Raw genomic sequence first — 10,586 nt, 5'->3', positions numbered from 1 at the left:
GAAAAACTCATGTACAATTTAAAAAACAGCACAATCACTCTTGCCAATTTAAAGGAAAAATATTCTCTTGTATTCCTGCAGCTCCAATGATATGTGAACAGTGCCCTAGAGCTGGGCCTCTGGAATCCACACCTGATGTGTTTGCTCATGAAGGGAGAAAATGAAAGCAAAGACCTGTAAGGAACCCTCAGCACCACAGTGCTGGCTGGGACAGACTGCACATCTCAAGAAGGATGCTCAGGTAATGCACCCTCAAAAACCCTGCCCAACTCAGACAGCAGCCAGATCTGAGCAGCTGCCACAGTGCAGTCCTGGCCAGGATGCAGCTGACCTTGAGGCTGGCTTCACAGAAGCAAAAAAGAAACTCTACCTGTTCTATTTTTATGCTCACATAAGGTTTTCCAAGGCCCTGCTGTCCAAACCACACCCACCATACAGGACTCTTTCTTACAGATGTATAAAAATGTAGTATTCGTTACAGAAAACAACACTCGGGACACCAGTTTCCTTCCCCGGGCTGCTGAGGCTCACACATAAGCAGAACTTTTAGCCTATCCCTTCACTTACCTCGAGTAGTATATCCTCCAATGACGTAAATCTTCCCTTTACATTCACACGCAGAGAATTCAGCAAGAGGATTTGGTAATGGTGTCACAAAATTCCATGAATCCTGCTCAGGATTGTAACATTCAACATTAGAAACAGCCTGCCCACCAATGGCATAGAGTTTTGAATTAACAGCCACGAGTTTGAAGTTAGACCTGAAAAAGAGAGACAAGGGCCCACAGAGTGAGTTCTGATCAGAACAAGTATGACAATGGCATGAACAAGTAAAGCAGAGAACAGACTCTACTGACAGCTAAAGAAACTCAGCTGTCCACAATGGTGGTTATGCTGCCCAGGGACAAAGGAATGACACAATGACTTCTCCAGTACAGGACCTCACTTGCCCTTGAGGTTCGACAGGAAGGCCACATTCTCCACAAATTAGCAGTTGCAGTTAAGCAGTTCAATATATCAAGAATTAATCTCACTCAGTTTTAGGCCAGGCACCAAAGATATACTGTGAACACTGTAAATTGAAACAGTGGGCCTCTGGATCACAATTTTGCACTCACAGATTAAAAATATCGGGGTGGGGGCTGCATCTGTACTAAACATGCACAGACTTCTCCCTTTTCATTACTTCCTTTAAAATACAGTATAACTATTTATATAGCACTTACCTTATATTATAAAAACTAGAGATTAAAGTACACAGGAGAACACGCAAAAATTATGTGCAAATACTGCACCACTTATAAAAGGCACCTGAGCACCCATGGGTTTTTGTTTGGTATTTCTCTGCTTGTTTGGAAACAAGGTCTCTTTGTGTAGTCCAGGCTGGCCTCAAATTCAGAATCTTCCTGCCTCAGCTCTCAAATGTTGGGATTATAGGCATATATTGCCACAGTAGTGATTCATGGATTCCGGTATCTGACAAGAGTTCTGGTACAATTCTCCATGCATATTTTCTTTCCAGGGAGAAGCAAGTATAAGAGAGCAAAGTTCGAGTCTCAAAATGTATAGTAGATAAAATGAAATATGAAGAAAAGGTCTAAAGGGGAAGGGGAACTGGGAGGGATGGGGGAAAAGGAAAAAATATGAGAAAAGGCAAAAATGGAAACAAAGTCCTTGTACATAGGGAGAGGTGGGGGGGTAGTTTGAAGGGAGGGCAGGGAAATGGGTAAAAAAATAAGAACCAAAATATATCATGTAAACATACAAACTCCCAATGATGAATGTCACTGTACTGTATACCTAAAATGTACCAATAAACTTAATGAAAAAAAAAGAACGCTTTTTCTCTTCCTGTACAAGCCTTGCCTGCATCAGCAAAGTGTCCATAGCAACTCCATGTAGTCCCTTCACATAGCCCCTGTACCTCACTCTAACTGTGATGTCACTGATAAGTATCAACCGCTCTGGGTGTCCAGGGCCTTTGCTCATTCAAGCCTCTGACTGCTCAAGAGTGGTGACCTTGGCCCCTATACCTCTGTCTTTAAGTTTGTCCTTGAGTGTTCCTTCTTACCTTGTGTCACAGCACCAAGCAGGAGATCAGGATCTGCTGCAGGGGCCTCCAGTAACTTTGAGCACTGCTTATAATTGCAGAGGCCAACATGTCTCAATAAATTCAGTACTATAATACTTGTGCAAATTTTTCTTTTCCTAATGTGTACATTTTTTTGTTGGACTCTGTATATTAGAGCTGGGTGTGGTAGTACATGCCTATAATCCCAAATACTCAAGAGGCTGAGGCAGGAGGATGGCAAGTTTGAGGCCAGCAACTTAGCTAGACCTTGTCTCAAAATCATTATTTTAAGTGCTAGGGATAAAGCTCCATGTTAGAGACTTGACAATCATACACGAGGCCAAACTCCAGTTCCACAATAAAGGTAAGCAAATTATATTAGTAATAACCAGCTACTAAAAAGTTGTTTTTTAAAGATGCCTATGTTTGTATTTAAATGTGCTTTAAATTTTATTTTGCTCTTCAAATCAGAAATTGAACAGAGTCCTCTTCACCAACAGCTTCACACCGCCCATTAAACCCAGCCAGGCATTGCATTTTTCATGCCAACAGCCTTCCACCCGGGTGGCAGTTACTGGGGGGTCCCTAATTCGTGCTGCTTGACTTCACTGCTGCCAATGGGCCTTAAAACCCACATGGTGGCCTCTCTATGTCTGCAAATATGGGGAACCAAAGGAAATAAAGCCTGTAAATAGACTCTACATTCTGCGAACCCTCAATTTATTTCTGCTCCCCAAAAGTACACAGATAGTAAATTTTCTAAGATCAAATGGTTTTACTGTGCATCCAGTATAATCATTGTCCTAAGCAAACAGGGAAGGGGCTTCTTTTTAAGGCTAAATAGGCAGTTAAGAGTAAAATCCCACTTCTCCAGGCTCTAACATGTTCAAATTCACTTGAGAAGAAAAGTCATTTATTAATGTTGCACTTTTTTTAAAGATAAAATTGCCACCTTAAAAACAGACCACTTACTAAAAAGGCATACTGTTCAGGTTCTAACTCAGGCTTGCACAGGGAAATCTCAGCTCCACTCTTAAACAGCTATGTGACTTTGGTCAAATGACTGAACGTCTGTGTATCTGTGCCTCAGTTTCCCCATCTGTAAAGCGGGAATAACAAAAGCACTGTTTCAGGCATTCAGGATGATACCTGCAGAAAGAAAGCCCTTCCCACTGCACTACTAAAAGTGCTTTTCTGTTCCCCCTACTGCTAAGTTTCTTAACTTTGGGAAAGGTCAGTTTCTTATGTATCTGATGTATTCTGTGCATGGCTGAAGGGTTCACGTTGTGATAAACTCTGGCGAGAGATTAAGAAACTTGAAAAATAAAACAAAGGAGACAAAGACTACATTAAAATTTACAAAGCTGAGGCCAAAGCTTGGATTACTGTGTTAAACACAGCATGGTACTGGTAAAGAAACAGACCTGAGGGTCAGTGGAACAGATCAGAAGTTGCAGAAACAACTCCAGACATATTAAGCTACTTCATCTTTGACAAAGGAGCCAACCAACCTAACTGGAGGAAAGATAGCCTCTTTAATAAATAGTGCTGGAAAAACTGGATTTCAACCTGCCAAAGATTAAAACTAGACCACTAAATTTCACCATGCACTAAACTAAAGTACAAGTGGATTAAAGATCTAAATATTAAAACAGGAACACTAAACTTGCCGGAAGATAAATTAGGTAGAACTCTTTAACACATTGACATAGGAAAAGACTTTCTGAAAAAAAGGTCAGTAGAACAGGAACTAGCACAAATAACAACTGTGATCTTATCTTATTAAAAAGCTTCTGCACTGCAAGAGAAACCACCAACAGAGCTAAGAGACAAGCTAGAAAGTGGGGAAAAAAATTTTATCAGCTGCTCCTCAGACAAAGGACTACTATCTAGAATATATAAAGAACTTAAAAAAAATCAGACCCCCCTCAAATGTAAAGACCCAATCCAAAAAATGGGCATCTGACATGAACAGTCATTTCTCAAACAAGTAAAAGCAGCAAATAAATTTAATAAAAAAATGTTCAATAATCACTGGTCATTCAAGAGATACAGATGAAAACAACACTGAGAGTCCACCTCACCCCAGAAAGAATGGCTGCTATCAGGAAATCAACCAATAACAAATGTTGGCGGGGTTGTGGGGAGAAAGGAACCTTTCTCCATTGTTGGTGGGAGTGCAGAGTCGTGCAACCACTGTGGAAATGAATATGGAGATACCTCAAAAAAAACTAGGATTACAAGTCCCATTTGATCCAGCTATTTCTCTGGGTGTCTTCCCCAAAGAATTGAAAGAATCACACCACAGTGTTATATGCTGACCCATGTTTATAGCGGCACAGTTTGTAATAGCTAAAGCTTGGAAACAGCCCAATTGCCCATCAACTGGAGACTGGATTAAAAAGATGTGGTTTTTTAAATAAAATGGAGTACTACTCAGCTATAAAGTATGAGAAACTAGTGACATTTATAGCTAAATGGAGGCACACTGAGGCAATATTCTGAACTGAAAATAAATAGGACAGACATATGTAAATACTGAATTGTTTCTCTGATGTGAGAAACTAACAGCATAAATAAGAATCAAAATGTATAGCAGATAATATAAAATAGGAAGAAAAGGTCTAAAGGAGTAGGGGAAGTGGGAGGTGTGGAGAAAGGAAAGAAGGGAAAGGAAAAAATATGAGGAAAGGAAAAATGGAAACAAAGTCTTCATAAATAGGGAGGTGGGTGGGGTTGAAGGGAGGTCAGGCGAATGGGGAAAAAATAACCAAGATACATCATGTAAAGGTACAAGTTCGCAATGATGAATGTAACTGTAACTGTGTACCTAAAATATACCAATAAACTTAATGGAGAAAAAAAAAAAAGCTTGGCGTGCATCCTCAGCACCTTTATTTATAGCGTAGATGAGGAAACCGAAAGGGGATGCCTGATTGGAACAGGGAGAATGGCTAGGGTCTGCAGGAGATAATGCTTGACATTTCTCTGGTCAATGCATGGGAGGGAAGATGGTTTTTCTTTTTGGTCAGGCCTTGCTCCACCATGGCCACCACAGGAGAAGTGAGTTAGTCCTGGCCATAGTGGTCTATAGTGAATTGCTCCCAGCAATTCTGGAACTCTGTACAAAGTACTCTTTCATCTACAAATTCTCGCCACTCTGCACCTCATTGCCAACTTTCTGAAAATAACTCTTCCCCTCTTCACTTCCTCAATGATAAAGGTATGCACTGGAGCTATCAATCACTTTTAGAAATTATGAGTTTTACAGTGTATGATCCCAGATATACTATGTTCAGGAGATGAAAAGGAATTTAAAACGATTTAATTTGTCACAGCTATACACTCAATTCATTTGCAATAAATAGAACTCCAAGTGATTAAAAAAGTAGCTATGACAGTACTTTAATTTCCACTTCACTTATAAGAAATAAAAAGGTGAATCAGGAAAAAGAAAGAAATGAAAGAGGTATGAACAGAAAGAAAGAAGTCAGACTATCCTTATTGGCAGATGACATGATCCTTTACACAGAAGAATCAAATAACCTCCCACTGGAAGACTCTTAGAACTAATAAATCCAGCAGGGGCAGGATATGAAATCAACACATAAAAATCAACAGTATTTCTGTACACCAACAATGAACACACCAAGAAAGAAATCAGAGAAAGAAAGAAAGAAAGAAAGAAAGAAAGAAAGAAAGAAAGAAAGAAAGAAAGAAAGAAAGAAAGAAAGAAAGAAAGAAAGAAAGAAAGAAATCAGGAGCCCTTGTTCCTCTATGCTGTCTTCTGCTGCCATGAATTGCTTCCCTTGCTGCTTTTGTGACCTTGTGGGCACCGTGTTATTTTTCCTCTACAATGCCTGTTTGCTATCCCTGTTTTGGAGCCAGGTTGATTATGGGCTGATACCTCTGCAAACTTAGTAGCCCAATTCACTACAATACTACAGGAAAAAACAGATTTGCAAGTTTTAGAGGAAGTTAAAAGTAAATTATCAGATTACTCCTGCATTGGATAATGGAGATGATAATGACTTTGATGTTGGTCATGTGAGCTAAATTTCTTGTGACAGTAAAATAGAGCAAGAATTGACTGATACAGACACGGAACGCAGAGCTCTGTAATTCAGGTGCTGAAGGAAACAGCAGTGTGACTACATATCTGACTAGTTTCTGGGCTGTTGGGCTGAAGGGTGGTCCAGTCAGGTGAGGTTTCTAAAGAAAAGAATGTGTGTGGAGCAGACATTACAAAGGAGGAACCCAGCTTTATTTTCCAACAAAGCACTTGACAGTTTACTAAGACATAGTAAGAACAAAACATTCTGGGTGACCTTGAAGGTTGGGTAGTCCAAGCATGGTTGTCTATGCTGATTCATAATTATATAACAAAGCCCCCATTGTGTGCCTGTACTAACCGATGGGATTGTAACCTCAGTTGCCCTCAGACACCCAGGCTTTGACACATCTTACAGCAGCCCTCTACATAGTCAAAATGATGCAAAACTAGGCCCAAAAACAGAGTGAGGATCTTGTCAGGGTGAAACCTATTGGACAGAATGCCAGCACTGCCATTCAATGTTGGAAACTGTAACAGCTGAAATGCTACAAGATGTTGTGAAATACAAAATGTTCTGCATGCACCAAGAGCCATATTGAAAAAATATATCAGGGGCCGGGATTTAGCTCAGTGGTGCCATACCTGCCTGGCAAGTGCAAGGTCCTGAGTATAATCTCTAGTACTGAAAAAAGTAATGATCCCTCACTGGCTGAACTGAAAGCATTCATAGACCTGCTATACCTAGCAGGGGTTTCTCATGGTAATTGCAGGAATGTAAAAGACTTATGAAAAGTGATAGGTCAAAATATGGCATAAAAATTTACGCCCTTGTAGATACAAAGACTTTTATGCTTTCAATTTAGAAATTTGTCCTGGAACTCATCCACCAGGTCTTTATATGTGTAGGAATAAACTGAATGATGTTGTGAACAGACTTGTTACCCTTATCTCCCAAACTAATCAAAATGTGACACTGGACAATTGGTTTACCAGTTTCCAAATGATGTTACATTTGCTGCCAGAGCACAAGTTTACCAGCATAGGAACTGTATGCTGGAACAAAGCAGAAATTCCAAATGAAATATTGCAATTTCAAAACAGAGAATTATATAGTATAATCTTTAGATTTCATAAAGATGTGAAATTGGTTTTGTATACAGTCGAGAAAAACAAAATAGTACTGCTGATGTCAACACTCCACCATAATGGAACTATTGGTAGCCATCATTTTTATATTCCATCAAAATGGAAACCTGAGATGGTAACTTTCTAAAGCAAAACCAAAGGTGGAGCAGATGTTGATTAGTTATGTGGCAACTATGATATAATTTGAAATACAAGCCAATGATTGTGTTTTACTCCATCTGAAACATATGTGGCATAGTTTGATAGTTAAAAAGAAAATAATAGTGCAAAATACCACAGAGAAGTTTTCTTAGGTATTGAAACTGGAACTCCTAAAGGTTTTTTTTTTTTTTTAAAGACAGGGTCTCCCTATGTAATTCAGGCTGGCCTTGGGCTCACTATACAGCCCAGGCTGGCCTCCAATTCACAGCAGTCCTCCTGCCTCAGCTGCCCAAGTGCTGGGATTATAGGTGTGCACCACCACACATGGCCATAAGGGATTATTTATAGCAGAGAAAAAACAAAATGCTTCTACCCAGGGAACTATGTGAAAAAAAAAAAAATTGTGGAGCACACTGGTGAGCTGACACATGAACCAGCAGGCAAAGCATCACAAAGACCTACTACAACAGGAGAACTAAAAAGACATCAACTGTGCCCTTCAAGAAAGGACAGGTACTCTCCTAGTGATGTTGCAGGGTCTCCAATCTATTAATACTACCTCACTCAAATCCACCCCAGCTCAGGCTAACCGCAGCCTGCTCCTATAAAAGAAGCTCCCTGTTCTGCCATGTTGCTTTATCCTCCGGAGACAGCCCAGCAAATCCTCCCCATAATAAAGGCTTGTTACGGTTCTGGGGGAAAAAAAAGGACAGGTAAAATAGACGTATGTGCTATCCATGCAAGTGATACTTGTATATGGAACATGCAGTTTTCATGTGTGAAGACTGCCTTAGGTGTGACAATTGAAGCAAAGATTATTTCTGTGATAGATTTTTTTTGCGTTTATACTGTAATTCACATGGGCATTTATATCTGATGTTTATTTCAGGTTTTGTAAGCAAATAAACAGCTGATGTGAAAATGCTGATGTCTATTCTAAGAACTCATTACATAGCTGATACTTAATTTTATTGATATCTTATTTTCCTAAGTGCACGTTGTCCAATACAGTAAGAAGCTCCTGACAAAAGAGGAAGACAAGAGAGGTGAGAAGAATGGCCTACCACACAGGAGAGAAAAGCTAAGCACATGTGCTATCAATGTAAGCAAGATGTTTGCATGGAACATATAGTTGTCATATGTGAAGACCATCTTGGGTGTGATAATTGAAGAAAAGATTATTTTTGTTGTAGAGTTCTACTGGTATTTTCATTGTAGTTCATATAGGAATGTATTTCTGATATTATCTTTTAGATTTTGAAAACAAGTACACAACTGATGTGAAAATGTTGCTATTTATTCAAAATGAGCAATATATACTAAGAATTCAATACTTTATTGAATTGATATTTTATGTTCCTCTTAACTATACGTTGTATAATACAATAAAAACTTCCTAGTTGGACATGGTGGTGCTCACCTGTGATCCCAGCACTCAGGAGGCTGAGGCAGGAGGATTGCTTTGACTTAGAGGCCAACCTGGGCTATATAGTGAATTCAAAGCCAGCCTGAAGTACATAGGGAGACCTTATCTCAAAAAACAAACAAACAAACAAATAAAACAAACAAAAATAACAACTCCTGACAAAACAGCAAGAGCAGAAAGATATTAAGTATGTCCTAAAAAAAGGCCAGGAAAGCAAAACACGTATGTTGTCAATGTAAATGATACATGTGCATGGAACATGCTGTTGTCATGTGTGAAGACTGCCTAAATTGTATTAATTGAGATAAGGATTATTTTGTATAGAGTTTACTGGTATTTTCATTGTAGCTCACGTGGGAATTTATTTCTGTTATTTTTTAGACATGGTACAGCAAAAAACAGTTAATGTTGAAAACTGATACTTTTCTATGAACACTCAATAAATACTAAAAATTCAATACTTAAAAAAAGAAATCAGGAAAACAATCCCATTCATGGTAAATTCAAAAAAAAATTTTTAACACCTAAGAATGAATGTAACTAAGGAAGTGAAAAATCTCCATAATGAAACTGCGTACCTTGAAAAAACAGAGTGGTGGGCCGAGGATTTAGCTCAGTGGTTCGGTGGCCTGCCTTGCAAGTGCAAGGACCCGAGTTCAATCCCCAGTACCAAAAAAAAAAAGAAAAAACAGAGTGGACACCAGAAATGAAAGATATGCAGAACTAATAATGTCAAAATAGTTCTATTACCAAAAATGATACATAGATTTAATGCAATTCCAATCAAAATGCCAACATTCTTTACAGGACTAGAAAAAAATCCTAAAATTTATAGGGGAACAGAATACACCCAGAATAGTCACAGCAATCCTGAGCAAAAACAGAAGAGCAGAAGGTATCACAATCCCAGATTTCAAATTATAAAACAAAGCTATAATAATAAAAAATAGCTTGGTACTGACACAAAAAACAGATACACTGACCAACAGAACTGTGGGTGGAGAAACAGTGCCTGGAATCTTCAGCCATCATTTTTTGTTTTGTTTTGTTTTGTTTTTTGGCAAAGGGGCTAAAAACATATGCTGGACAAAAGATAGACTTTTTAACAAAAGATATCAACATGCAGAACACTGAATCTAGATCCTTATCTTTCAGCTTACACTAAAATCAAATCAGAATAGATCAAAGACCTAGATATAAAAACAGAAAATACTTAATCTGTAGGAAGATAAAACTGATAAAAATTTTGAAGACATAGGCATAAAGCAAGGGCCTCTGAATAGAACTTCAACTGCACAAGAAATAACAAGAATCAACAAATAGGATCATATCAAATTTAAAAGCTTTGGCACAACAAAGAAACATCTGATAAGAATGAAAAGACAACTTACAAAATAGGAAAAAAATCTTGCCATCTACTCCTCAGGGGACTAATACTTAGAATACATAAAGAACTCTAATAAAGTGGACCCCCCCCCAAAGAAATGAAAGACCAAATCAAAAAACGAGCATCTGGGCCAGGTGTGGTGGCACATGCCTGTAATCCCAGCACTCAGGAGGCTGAGGCAGGAGGATCACTATGAGTTCAAGACCAGCCTGAGCTACACAATGAGTTCCAGGTCAGTTTCAACTACATAGTGAGACCCTGTCTCAAAAAACAAAAACAACAACAACAACAACAACAAAAACAGTTGTCTTATGTGTGCCTGACTGTTCAATTTGTGACCAGTTGCAACTTCTACAGCTGT

General features: G+C 38.8%; 1 protein-coding gene across 1 annotated transcript in view; it reads right to left on the bottom strand.

Moving 5' to 3' along the window:
• Klhl42 (kelch like family member 42) overlaps positions 1-10,586 on the bottom strand; it is a gene marked incomplete at its 5' end in the record, with an annotated part of 43,967 nt that overhangs the window by 15,776 nt on the left and 17,605 nt on the right. The window contains one exon of the mRNA XM_010629005.3: positions 568-761. Within this exon, the coding sequence (XP_010627307.3) occupies positions 568-761 (194 nt within the window). The remainder of the gene's footprint in view (positions 1-567; positions 762-10,586) is intronic.

Source organism: Fukomys damarensis, unplaced genomic scaffold, assembly GCF_012274545.1.
Source record: "Fukomys damarensis isolate Sample0158 unplaced genomic scaffold, DMR_v1.0_HiC HiC_scaffold_15, whole genome shotgun sequence".
NCBI lineage: Eukaryota > Metazoa > Chordata > Mammalia > Rodentia > Bathyergidae > Fukomys > Fukomys damarensis.
This window is presented reverse-complemented; position numbering and strand designations above follow the sequence as displayed.